Here is a 14500-nt window from a genome sequence, read left to right as displayed (position 1 = left end):
TACTGTATGTAGGCACACAGCGTTATATGGTAGAATAGCACAGTGTGATGCATGCATAATTGTAGTTTGAAAATTTAATAAAGATTTAAAAAAATAATAATAATCCTAATTGGTGCCAATTAAAGTCAATATTTGGTTGCTAGCATCCAATTATTGATGATTAACAGCTCATTAGCTAATTAAGTTGCACATGCATCTTGGCAGCATGCCCACATTTAGATGCCCAAATCTGGGTGTCATATATAGAATCCATGGTTTAGCACACAATTAGCAAAACTAAGACAAAATTGTTTTACTGCATTCTGCAATAAACCATTTTTTTTCTGCCTTGTGCACGAGTTTGCATTTAGTGCGGTTTAGTAACAGGGCCCCAAGATGATTAAACTCATTCTTATATGCCCATTCATTTATTTATTTTAAGGATAGTTATCACTTTTATATCGTTCTTTTTATTCCTTTATTTTTGCTTCTTTTTGGCTAGCCAGGCTTCTTAGTGCTTTCTCTTACTCTTGCGTCTTTCTTTCTACAGCTCAATGGCAATTGCTTAATTAAATTTAACATAATGTGTGGGATGATGAGGAGGAGGGGGGTTTGTTAGGGCTTTGCTTATTTGGTTAGCTTTTTGCCTTTTTGTACGTCATTGCTGAACAGGGGTATACTGACATTTGTATTTGTAGCTTTGTATACAATGAAGAGGAGATTGGTTGTATGTGGTTGGAAGAGGTGTATTGAGAGCACACTGCTGATATTTCTTTTCCTTTAGAGCACCCAAATCTCAATGGCTCTGTGATCTTTTATTTTTCTTCTCTTTTTTTTTTTTACTGCTATACATTACTTTTGTGTCTAGTTTTTGTTTTCTATTCAAAAAGTTAATAATAATGCAATAAAGAATAAATCAATCCCTTTTTATACTCTCAAATAAAGAATTAATTTCTTACATGGTCAAGGTGTTTCCATTCTTCTGCCCATTCTCTATCAGTTAGCCTATGATCAATCATTTCTTCTTGACGTGTGCCATGCAGCCCTGATAAAAGGCAGAAAATTGTGTTAACTATACAAAACCATTCACTTCAAAGCTTTTTTTTTTTTTGACCATTGCTCACCTATAGAGATAGTCCAGTCTTTGCAGCTTTAATTATGTGTATATATACAAAGAGAAACATCTGGACTGTATATCAACTCTTTGAACTGTCCCTCCCCCTCAGAAAAAAAAAATATCAAAACTTTATTTGTACCCTGTGGGTTCAAAATGTCACATGGGGCACAGTATTTACTTTTCCAGCATAATCTCTAAGGGTTCCTTTTACAAAGGCACGCTAGCGGTTTTAGCGCACACTAGCCACTACCGCCTCCCTTTAAGCAGGCGGTAATTTTTCAGCTAGTGTGCACTAATCTTGTGCGTGTGCTAAAAACGCTAGCGCACCTTAGTAAAAGGAGCCCTAAGCTGCAATGCGAGAGATCTTTTAAAGTTCGAGATCACAATTAGATGACATTAGCATTTGGAAACTAAAATAAAACATAGGTCTGACTGTCTGAAACATTTTAAAAAAATGACAACATACCTAACAAATGATTAGAAATTACAAGACAAGTGATAGGGATGTGCATTCATTTGAAATGACAAGGGAAATGTCCGCAGTGTTTCCCATGTCATTTTTAACTTAAAACTACAGACAAAAAATACATTTTGGTTATTTTCCTGTTATTGCCGCTAGTGTGCATTATTGATGGCATTGCCCTGGAAATCAGGGTTGGCACCTCAAGCCAACTTCGATGGCAGCGCCCCTGCCCCAAAAGCTTAAGGGCTCCTTTGACAAAGGCGCGCTAGAACCAACGCGCAGAATAGCGCGCGCTAAATTGTCCCACACGCTAGCCGCTACCGCCTCCTTTTGAGCAGGCTGTAGATTTTGAGCTAGTGTGCGCGTTAAAAATGCTAGCGCACCTTTGTAAAAGGAGCCCTACGTTTTCTCCCCTTCTCTCTCCAGCCTCCAGTCCAGCATTGCACCCTTTCCTCTCTTTTCCTTCCCCCGCGGCCTCTAAATATTACATTACATTGCTTGCTGGTAGCAATAGCACACACGGCAAACTGCTTTCGGCTAGCCCTGTGTCTTTCTTCTGCTGCATCCCACTGACAGGAAATCACAGGCAGGGATGCAGTAAAGAGAAGACCCAGGGCTGACTGAAAGCCGCATGCTGTTGCTACTGGCAAACAAGGCAATGTTTAGGTAGCCACAGGGTAGGAGGAGGGAGAGGGACAGAGGAAAGGGAGCAATTCTGGACTAGAGGCTGTACACAGAAGGGGAGAAATATTGGATCAAGAGAGAAGGGGGAGAAAGCTTAGGATCAAGTGAGCTTAGGGCCCAGAGATTTTAGTGCTTTGTATCTCCAGCGCCCTGGCCCAGATCCTAACTTGGTCCAATGGTTGAGCTGGCCCTACTGGAAACGATACACAATTTAAAAAATATGAACATGGTAAACTAAAGAAAATGAAAACTTGGCATGCACACTCCTGAAAATAGAATGATACTTAAAATCCTGAACTACTTATGTTGCGTACTGATTAGTCTTATGACATACAGAAAGATATAAGATATGAAAATACAAATACTGTATTTTAAAAAATTGTAAAAATGAGTAACATAAGTCTGAAACTTGCTCAGTAGTGATATATATTTAGAATTCAAGTTTTGTTACTCACTATTCATGTGTCTTTCATAAACATTCAAGATCAATTACCTTAACAAAATTAGGTGAGAAGTTATCAATGTGGGCTACTGTTAAGACAGGATATTTTACTGCTAATCCCAATTATTGGTAACTAGGTGGCTCTTTTACCAAGATGAAATAAAAAATAGGCTTAGTGTGCTTTAACGGGAGAAGGGAAATATGATGGAGACTATTAAAATACCTATGTAATATAAATGTGCATGATTCGAGTCTCTTTCATTTGAAAGGAAACTCTGTAATGAGAAGGCATAGGTTGAAGTTAAGAGGTGATAGGCTCAGGAGTAATCTAAGGAAATACTTTTTTACACAAAGGGTTGGTAGATGCAAGGAACAGTCTCCCAGAAGAGATTATGGAAACAGAGACTGTGTCTGAATTCAAAAGGGCCTGGCATAGGAGAGAGAAAGAGATAATGGTTATTGCGGATGGGCAGACTAGATGGGCCATTTGGCCTTTATTTGCCATCATATTTCTTTGTTTCTATGTTTAACATGGGACTGAGCATTAAGTCCGTTTCTAGTGTGTCCTAAAATAGAGTGTTTTACTATTTTTGCAGGTCCCACGTTAGCTTTTCCATTAGCATGCGGGAGCTACAAAAAAAATTAAACCAGGAGCACTTAAGTCCTGATTCTATAAACAGCTCTAAATCCTAGGTGCTATTTGGCGCAGTTGTCAATAAACTGCTAGGTGTCATTTCTAGATTTGTGCCAAATGATGCCTAAGTATTCTTAGGCACTAGTGGGCATTAAAATCCTTAGGGGGACTCCATTTAGGGTTCTCTTGGCCTAAATGAGTGTGCCTAACTCAATCCATGCCCAAACTCCACCTCGAACCTGCCCCTAACCATGCCTACTTCATGGTAGATGCCAGTAGGCACCACAGTGTAGACATATACATCGAAGTGAAAGACATCTACTGAGTTAGGCACCTAACTTGGCAAATTAATTTTTAAAAATTATTTTTAAATTGGTTTTTAATGGCACTTTCTATCATCAGCGCCAATTAAGCCAATAAAAAAAAATAATTAAGTTAGGCTTCTAGAATGGCTAAGAGCGCTGACCTAGGCACCTAAATGTAGATGGCTTTTATAGAATCAGATCCTTATTGCCTCACCGGTCTGCGGTAAGAAGCTCTACTGCGTTTTAGTAAAGGCCAGCGTAAGTGCATTCTTGTTAATCTAATCTAATCTTCTATTTGTGTGTCGCACATAGCTATGCAGGATCAAGGCGACTTACAGAGAGAAAAAGTAGAAAAAGAGCAGTACAGAGTCATGGAGGAAGGGGAAAGGAGGAGAAAAGGGAGAGAGACAGACTGGCAGGAAGAGAGTATTAAGAGATTCATGTAAAGTCAGCATTATCTAGTTACCATGAGCTAAAACAAATGCACTAGCTAGATAATGCTTTCATGCCTATTTCCCACCCATGGCCTACCCCATCTCAAAAAATATTTTTTAAAAATAGTACATCATTAGCGTTTGCTGTCAGGCAACTTATTGCAAATGCTTTAATGTGTTTTGTAGTAAGCATTTTCCCCCCCTGTTAAATGCATTTAACATGATTCAGTAAAAGGGTCCCTAGGTCTCACTGTATGAAATTGGATCTATGACAAATAGCACAAGTTAGACGAAAATAACATGTCTTATCAGTAGCCCACATTGATAACTGTGCCCTTTAATGCAACTTTTATTCACTCATCTCATGCTAGGCATTTTCAAAAGTACCTCTAAATCCAACTTTGGACATTTCCTGCTAGACGTCCATAAGTCCATAAATCACAAGACATTAAAAAAAAAATTTTAATGACATATTTGGACGTCTTGGCCCTTAGGATGTCTATCTTTTATGGCCAGTTTCAAATACAAAAACATCCATGTTCAAAATGACTAAAGCAAGCCCATTTGGATGTGGCATCTTAAAGGACTGGCCATGCAGACATCCCAACAGGGTAGTGAGGCACCTTAGAGGGTACTGCTGTTAACTTCACATAAAGGGTGCCGGGTACATATTTCATCAGAACTCCCTTTTGTGTATGGTGAGCCCTTTAAAACTCCCCTAAAACCTACTATACCTACCTGTCCACCACCCCAATAGCCCTTAAGGCAGCAGGTGTCACCTACATGGCAGTACAGAAGGGATTTGGTGGGTTTAGATGGGCTCACACTTTCTACCATAAATATAGTGGTTAGAGTGGCCTATGGGCCTGGGTCTTCTTATCTGTAGTTCACTAGTCCACCTACCAGGCTACGGTACTTATGACACCTGTATGATGCTTTACTAGGCCTTCCCATATCAGGTGCTGCTGTTCTAGAGACAGGTATGTATTGTTTCATTTACATCTATGAGAATGGGAGGGGGGTCAGTGACCATAGAAGAGGTGTGTGGGAGGGCATACTTTAATTTCTCCAGTGGCCATATGGTCAGTTTGAGCATCTTTATAGCCCTTATTCACTTTTAAAACAGGTCTCTTTCTGAATGTTTAAATTAAACCCTAGACCTCTTGAAAAAGGTTTATCCCTGCAAGACGTCCAAGAGGTAAGGCCAACTGAGAAAACATACCTCATTCACGTCTCCTTAACATTTAGATGTATTGGAGGGTGAATGCCCTGCAAGACATCTAAAAAATTTGTTTTATTCTCATCTTTGGAGGGGTTAGTGACCACTGAGGGAGTGTGGCGCTCAGCATCATAATATTTATGCATCCCCAATTTATTCCAGGGTATTCTTTGCTTAAAGTTAGGCACCGATATCAGAGCCTAACAGCACCTAATACACAGACATCTAACTTAAAAATGCGCCCATGAGTCACACCTAAACATTCCCACTTTTAGTGTAGGTGCTGTGGGCTAGACGTCTACTTTTTATAGAATCATTTTTCAAGTTAGGCACCTAACTTTCAATTAAGTCCAATTAAAGCTGATTATGAGGTGCTGAGTGACAATATCATCAATTAAGGTAGGCGCTGATATCACTACTACTACTATTTATCATTTCTATAGTGCTGGAAAATTTAGGCAATGGAGGCCACCCTTTTGTCCTCTGGTTTCTTCAGCAGATGAAATAATTTTACAAATCAATGTTCATGCTCAATCCCATATTTTTTCATTTCAAAGCATCTCTTTAATAATATAGTGAAACAGAAGGATTTTCAGACCAATGAATGACTTAGAAATCTGACTACAGAGTCTTCATTGTGGATATGCTGAAAAACTGATTGACATGGTAATCTCTGCTTTATAGCATGATTACATAGTAACATAGTAAATGACAGCAGATAAAGACCCAAGTGGTCCATCCAGTCTACCTAACCATAGATGCTCCATAAATTAATTTAGTTTAAATGGTCCTTTTTCTTAGATATTACTAGGCCAGAAACCCAGAGCCCTGACCAGTAGTGTGCTTAAGTTCCATCTACTGGAGTCTCCATCAAAGCTCACTCCAGCCCATTTTAACCATCCCAGCCATCAAAACCCTCCCCAGCCCGTCCTCAACTTGAATGTCCATATATAGAACACAGGCCATGCAAGCCTGCTCAGTACTGGCCTTAGTTCCTTCAATGCATACCCATTATTCTCTGTGTTCATTCCACGCTTGTTTGAACTCTGTCACCGTTTTCTTCTCCACTACCTCCCTCGGGAGCACATTCCACTCATCAACCACCTCTCATATGTATAGACCAGTGTATTGCAAATTGTGTACCACGAGACACTGGCATGGAGGAGAGGTGCCGGCTGACTACTTACAGGACATGCCTCTCGTGGCTAGAGGCACATCCTATAGACTGTCAGCCGGCGCCGATGACTCTCCTCCTCATCGATGCCTCTCCTCCTCTCCACCAACAGCAAAGGGACAGGTTCAGGGTATGGCCAGAGGGCCTCTGTGCATGCGTGGACGTCAACGTGATGATGTCATGCATGTGTGTTGCATCATCACATCGACATCTATGCACTTCTGGGTGCCTTCCGGCTGCAGCACTGGTTTTAGTGTGCCCCGGTGATGAAAAGTTTGTGGGACACTGGTATAGACAAATAGAAGTAGCCTAGTGGTTAGTGCAGTGGGCTGAGAACCTAGGGAACTGGGTTTGATTCCACTTCAGTTACTTGTGACTCTGGATAAGCCACTTAACCCTCCTTTGTCCCATGTACAATATAAGAACATAGGTTGGAATACTAATCTAATCTAATCATTAGGTTTGTATACCGCATCATCTCCACGCTCGTAGAGCTCGACGCGGTTTACAGTAGGAGAAATAGGAAGGAACTACAACAGAGGGTTAGAGGTAGAAGTGTGAAGAAAATTTAGAGGACTTGGGATGCCAAGATATAAGAGTTTCCTTGATTCCTAAGTTGAAGGGAGACTTACATTTTTTGAGAAAAGCTAGGTTTTCAGATGTTTGCGGAAAACTTGGAGAGAGCTCAAGTTCCGAAGAGGGGAGGTAAGGTTGTTCCAGAGCTCAGTGATTTTGAAGTGAAGGGAGGTCCCTAGCTTTCCTGTGTGGGAAATGCCTTTTAGCGAAGGGAAGGATAGTTTTAATTTGTGGGAGGATCTGGTGGTATTAGGGTTTGAGGAATTCCAAGAAAGAGGGATAAAGGGAGGGAGGATACCATATAGGATTTTGAAAGTTAAACAGGCGCATTTATAGTGGACCCTGGCGATTAGCGGAAGCCAGTGGAGCTTGGCCAGGAGTGGGGAGACATGGTCAAATTTACTTTTAGTGAAGATGAGCTTGGCCGCTGCATTCTGAATCCGTTGGAGTCTGTGGAGGTTTTTCATAGTTAGGCTTAAGTAGATAGAGTTGCAATAGTCCAATCTGGAGAGGATGATGGATTAGACAAGGAGGGTAAAATGTTTTTGAAGGAAGCAGGATCTAACTTTCCTCAGCATGTGAAGGCTGAAAAAGCATTTTTTTACCAAGGATTGGAGGTGGTCATTGAAGGACAATGTGGAATCAATGATGATGCCCAAGACCTTGCTCGAGAACTCAAGCTGCAGAGAGGAACCAGAGGGTAGTGGGATGGAGGAGGGTAGGTGATCTAGTTTTGGAGCGAGCCAAAGAAGTCTTGTTTTGGACTTATTCAATTTCATTTGCACAGTGTGGGCCCAGGATTGTAGGTTCATTATACAAGAGGATATGTTCTTAGACAGGTCGGTGAGATTCGAATCGGTCTCGAGGAGGACGAGGATGTCGTCTGCATAAGTGTAAATTGTTTCAAAATCTATTATTGGATTGTTGGTTCTATAGTCTTACTGGGTCAGACCAATAGTCCATCCAGCTCAGTAGCCCGTCCCTACGGTGGCCAATCCAGGCCACTAGTTCCTTGTCAAAAACCCAAATAGTAACAACATTCCATGGTACCGATCCAGGGCAAACAGTGGTTTCCCCGATGTTTGTCTCAATAACAGACTATGGACTTTTTCTCCAGGAAATTGTTCAAGCCTTTCATAAAACTAGCTATGTTAACCGCTCTTACCACAACCTCTGACAAAGCATTCCAGAGCTTAACTATTCTCTGAGTGAAAAAAAAATATTTCCTCATACTGGTTTTAAAAGTATTTCCCTGTAACTTCATCAAGTGTCTGTCCCCTAGTGACTGAGGTGGGGATATGATTGAGGTCTACAAATTCTGAGTGGTGTAGAATGGGTAAGAGTGAATCAGTTTTTCACCCTTTCAAAAAGTACAAAAACCCATGGACACTCAAATTACCATAAAAATTATTTTAAAACAAATAGGAGGAAATATTTTTTTGCTCAAAGATTTGTTAAGCACCAGAACTCATTGCCAAAGAATATGGCTAAAGCAGTTAGGCCTGGATTCTCTATAGTGCGCCAATATTGGCGGCTGCCTAAAATGTGGTTGCTGATCACATGTCAGTCATGCAATGGCACCCTATAAAGAATTGCGCCTCTGCGAAAGATATGCGCCAGAAATGTAGGACAGAATTTTCTGAACCTACAATTCTGGCACCTATCTACGTCATGATTCGCACCTATGTAGGCCTCTAACAGACCTCCTTGAGATTTAGAAAAACTGCAGATGAACAGCATAGATATCCATCTAAAACATAGGTTTAGAAAATAGCGAATTGGAAGGGTTTGGCTAGAAAAACGTTCATTTGCTCCTTTATGCCACTTTTTGGATGTTTTGTCTCTTAAAAATGAGCCCCTTACTTATGTTTACTAGCACAAGTTAATAATAGGACCCCACAATTTGGTACCTTTTCATATTTTTAAACAGGTCAAGTTTACCATCCAAAGGTGCTTTTAAATGACCAGAGCAAGTCCTTCTACCTAGGACTGAAGTGTTCGCCTTGGAAAACAAACATACATTCATTTATCCTCTCTACACCTCAATGTCATACCTCCCACAATGACACCCAGCATAATTTCCACGTTCTAACAAATCTTTTATCATATCAACCATTTTAGATACTGAAAAGTACTGGGAAAAGCAAGGAACAATGGAATCCTCAGTACATTGCCTTATAATAAGCGCTTTATCTACTGTTTTCGTTTTGTAATATATTGCAGTGCCACAGAAGATTTATCCAACATATATTAACACTCACATGCACTAAGTTCAGCAACAGTTTATTTTGTAACATACATCATGAAAGCCAACAGCTATCACACTAGGAGGTTTATTGATTGATTTGAATTCTAAGAACAGCAGAGAGCAATTGGACATAGGAATGTGTAATGTAATGGTTTTTTTTTTTAATTATTATTATTATTCCTGTGCTTCTGCTGGATAAAATGAAATGGCTGAAGAATAAATGCTTGTCCACTGCTCCTGATGGTATGTAGGACTTCTTCTCTTGCTTCCCCCTCCAGAGTATGGAAATGTCATTCTGCAGGTGAAAAAAAGCAATCATTTACTACAGAAAAATGTTAGGTCTTTCATGAAAGATTAACCTACGTTGGCTACACAATATGGACACAGTGTTCTACCTGAATCAGATAAGGGTAGAGCAAAAGACATGTGATAACACTAACAGCATGAGAAAATGAAAGCATAGAAAAATGCAAACTGTTGGGATTGAAATATCAAGTATCCAGGAAAGGAACGCAACATAAAACCTTATACACTAGTCAAAATTAAGAGCTATGAGAAAATATTTTTTTTCTTTATTACTTATGGTTTTCTTTTTCTTTTTATGGTTATCTTTTGGTTTTTCTTTCTATTAATTTTTCTGAGCCCCCAATCCCCCGCCCATTATCTTTGTTTCCACTCGCTCAAGAACAGGCATAAATGTATTTTTTAACTAAATAATCCCCTCTTTTACTAAGGCACCATAGCCGATTTAGCACACGCTAAATTTTAGGGGTCCTTTTATAAAGCCGCTCTAGTGGGGTTAGCGCGTCGGACATTTCATCACGCGCTAACCCCTGCGGCCGGCTAAAATCTAACGCCTGCTCAATGCAGGTGTTAGCGGCTAGCGTGGCAGGTGGTTTAACGCGCGTTAAACCCCTACCACAGCTTGATAAAAGGACCCCTTAGTGTGCGCTAAATGCTAACACATCCATACAATTCAATGGACGTGTTAGCATTTAGCGCACGCTAAATCGGCTAGAACGCCTTCGTAAAAAGATAGGAAATATGTCAATGCTGATTTTCTAGATTTTTTTTTCTTTTTATTAAGTGTTTTCAAGTTTATTAAGTAATTGCTGTTTTAATGTGTCTGTTTAAATTATGTACGTTTGTTGGAATCTGCCTAGAGATGTTGATAGAGCAGATTAAAAAATAAATAAACACCTAGATTATTTAAGTACACATGGAAATTGGCTTATTTTATAATCTAGGTATGTACCTTCATCAAACTTTGCCCATGTTCTGCCCAAACTCAGCCTTGTATGTGTTGTGTTATGTTAATGCACATATGTATGAGGCCATCTGCAAAAACAAATGACTTTAAAAAATTACCCCCCAAATGTTTCTATAATTAATTAAGGAAAAATGAGAACCTACCAAGTCCCCAGCACATAGAAAACTTTATCAACAGATTCTTCAGCACCACCTTCTTCAAAGGAGTGTAAATTTTTCTTGTTTTTATTTTGTTTTATAAATTTATGTATGTAACACTATGTAAACCGTTTAGGTTTTAAACCGTTTTAACACTATGTAAACCGTTTAGGTTTTATTTATTTTAAAATAAATAAATAAAATAAATAATGTGGCCAACCAGTATTTTAAAGTATAGAAAAGAAAACAGTTTTTTAAATAATGGATGAGCTGTGGCACCTAATATCATTCTGTCATGTATAATGAAGACAACTTGACTCCAGAACAAAGGAAACACATCCTTAGACAGTGGAGGGTCAACAGCTGGCAACAAGCATACTGAATCCCCAGCAAATAAAAAATCCCAAAATTAGCTGGTCCAGAAAGAAATAGTATAAAACATTTTGGACAGAGTTTTCCAAAAGGGAGTCAATCACTGATATTACTTGGCATAGCTTGATCCACACTTTACAGTATACTGTTTGGCCATTCCATGTCTCTTTGTGTATCCTGGTTTAGAACTTATGGGTATCCTTTGTCACTTGACATTCACATTTATGACAGGTAAAAATCTCTTTATTTATTTAACATTCTTCTGTAAACTATAACAAGCAGATAGCTACAAAATGAAAGATAGGGCAGATCAACTATCCACAGATTATCATCATTATGCAACATGTAACACACAGTGAAAAGGAATAGAAAAATGCCACTTACCTGCGTGAGTAGGAGTAATTGACAACAGATTTATTCATGCTGCGATGCTGTCCCAATGAATAAGTGGAGGTGAACTTGACGTGTAGGTTCTGAAGCCTCCATCCTGGCCAGTCATACAATGGAGGGAACTGATCAGTAACAAAATGCTTGCCTGAAGGTTCACTGATCTGACCCAGTTTGGTACTTTAAGTACTTATGTGATAGTTGCATTTTTATAGCTCCATTGTTGACCCAAAAATGGCAGAAATGAGTCAAAGATTGTGATCTAAACAAAATATACATCACCTCATACAACTGATTAGTCATTAGGATATATTTATTGGAAAACAGGAATGCACGTGGTGTGAGATTAAATTGATCATGATTACATTTTTAATTAATTGCTCATATACATTTGTGTAGATCTGGATGATCATTTCATGTACTGCTAGGTATCACTACACAAGAATAACCTAAAATGGGTATGTAGAGAATAATGTTTAATTGTTGAATCCTATATAATAAAACCCTTGCCGCGCATGCGCACTCTTAACTGCATGCTTCCATGATCCGTAGGTCTGTGGCCACAGGAGTGCACATGCGCGAGTCCCCAGCCTTTTTCCCAGCACCTACCTCCAACTCACTGACAGGATTGGCCGCCAACGCTGGACTCCCTGCTCTCCACAATATTCGGCTCCTCTCACCAGCGTCGGAGAAGGCTTCTGACGCTGGCGGGGATCGAGAGGAGCCGTGGCGACACTTCGCGGGAAGCGAAGGGAAGCGCTGAAAAAACACTCCAGCCGCTACGTTCTTCGCGGTCCCAACTCCAAAACTGCTGATTCCAGCAGTGTGTGCAGCACTCTATACACGCTACTTCAGGGCCTTCTACTGCCCTGATTTGCTCTGCCGCGTCTCTGATGATGTCATCAGGGACGTGCCAGAGTAAATCAGGGCAGTAGAAGGCCCCAAAGCAGCGTGTGTAGAGTGCTGTACACGCTGCTGGAATCAGCAGGTTTGTCGGGACCGTGGGAAGGGAAGGGGGGGGTAAGGGAAACGCTACTGCTGCACAGGAAAGTGGTGTGGGGGGAGGGAATGCTGCTGCTGCACAGGGAAGTGGGGGGGATCGAAATGCTGTTGTACAGGGAAGTAGGGTGGGGGAAATGCTGCTGCACAGGGACATTGAGGGGGAGGGAATGCAGCTGTGGCTGCTGCACAGGGAAGTGGGAGGCGGGGGAAGAAAGACAGACAGCTAGCACCCGTTAACTTAACGGGCTAAAATACTAGTAAAGAAATATATTTATAAGTGAAATGTGTTTCTATTTCTAATATAAGATTGAAAGGGAACATGTTATGCAATAACAACATTTCAATAACTTCTGAGTAATGGTCTCCCCCTTTTACATACGACAGTGAATTTTACAGAAAAAATAATGATCTTCTGCTTCTTTAATTTTCATAATAATTCCTACAAAGCTGAATCACTAAGGGGCCCTTTTACTAAGTTGGGTCAAAAGTGGCATTAACACACTCTTGCATGAGATTTTTTCCGTGTAGTAAGGCCATTTTTAGTACAGCCATAAAATGATAAATTTTCTATATTTTGTATTAATATTCGTGTACTAGTGTTGCAATTAGTGTAGAGCCATTAAATAACATTATTTCATGAGCATTTACTGCAACCCATTTTATTGGTGGTAAAGGCTCTCTCAGTAATCCTGCACTTAGGCCCGGATTCTATAAATGGTGCTGTTGTAGGTGGTCAACTTAAAAATGACTGCCATTTGTGCATCAATCACACAATGGTACCGTTTATAGAACTGTGTCTTTGGAAAAGGTAGGCTCTGGAAATGTAGGCCAAGGTTTTCAACACCTACATTTCTGGTGTTTATCTGATTATCTTTTACATAAATTGCACCTATGGAGGCACTTTACGATGCCTAACACCACTTCCAATGTTAGTCACAAATGAGAGAGAACACCTTCATGAGATGTAGAATGAAGAAAAACACAGTGAAGATGACCAAGGGTGCTACTGACTTTATGAATTCAAAAGGACCCAAAGTCTCTGAAGGTGTATCACAATCTTCAATGTTTGGGGCCTCTTGTAAAAATCTATTCAATCGCTTTTCATTAAAGCTCAACACATGGTCCTAGGGCGCGAAGGACATGGCCAATTCTCAGAAGATATGTCAACAAATGAGAAAGAACACCTTCACAAAATGTAGGATGCAAAAAAAACAAAGCAAAGATGACCAAGGGTGCTACTGACCAAGGGTGCTATTAAATGCTTTTTCTTTCTTTTATTAAATGGCATTTTCAACTTAAGTTAGGCGCCAGTAGGGCACCTACCAGCGCCTAACTTAAGGTGTGATTTATAGAATAAGGGCCTTAGAGCCAGATTCTCCAAATGGCTCCATAATCAGCAGCCACTTACAAAACAGTGTTGATCATGTGTCAATCACACAATAGCACCGTATGGAGAATCCCGGCTATGTGAAAGGTAGGCTCAGGAAACATAGCCAAGAGTTTTAAAAGCCTATATTTCTGGCGCCAATCTTTGCAGAGAATTGTGTCTATAGAAGTGCCTAATAGTGCTTATGGTCACTTCTGGTGTTATTTGGAAAACAACAGGAGAATCTGCCTTCACACAAGTGAACAGCAAGAAAACACAGCAAAGGTAACCAATTGGTGCTCAGTCTCTTATTGTTGTAATTGACTCGACACGACAGTGTTGCGGCCCAAAAGGGTCTGTCTCAGGAATCTTGTGGTTCAATTATGTTAGATAGGATGTACAAAATCTCATATTCTTTCACTCTTCATGAAATGAGGTTAGCAGAGAGTAATGAAGATTTGCTAAATCTGCATGTGCCCACTACTGGTGATAGCAATGGGCACATGTGCAGAATAAATGCAACCCCTTCCAAACCAAAACAAATAAAGCCACCAAGTCAACATCCCACACCCGCCACCTTCCTGGTAGCAGAGAGATGTACATTCCTTCCTGACGCCAAGCAACGACACCCCCAAACCTCACCCGGCAATGGGAGAGATGCCCACTCTATCCTACTGCCAAGCAACGTACC

At 40.3% G+C, this 14500-nt stretch overlaps 1 protein-coding gene across 6 annotated transcripts in view; it reads right to left on the bottom strand.

Annotated features, from left to right (window-relative positions):
• Positions 1-14500, bottom strand: part of RUNX1T1 (RUNX1 partner transcriptional co-repressor 1) — a 446411-nt gene that overhangs the window by 94931 nt on the left and 336980 nt on the right. For all 6 annotated transcript variants that reach the window (XM_033933228.1, XM_033933232.1, XM_033933227.1 and 3 more), the window contains one exon: positions 939-1024. In XM_033933228.1, coding sequence (XP_033789119.1) covers positions 939-1024 — 86 coding nt within the window. The remainder of the gene's footprint in view (positions 1-938; positions 1025-14500) is intronic.

The sequence above is a fragment of the Geotrypetes seraphini genome, chromosome 2 (assembly GCF_902459505.1).
Source record: "Geotrypetes seraphini chromosome 2, aGeoSer1.1, whole genome shotgun sequence".
Taxonomy (NCBI): Eukaryota; Metazoa; Chordata; class Amphibia; order Gymnophiona; family Dermophiidae; genus Geotrypetes; species Geotrypetes seraphini.
The sequence above is the reverse complement of the archived record's forward strand: the minus strand, read 5'-3'. Positions and strand labels throughout refer to the sequence as shown.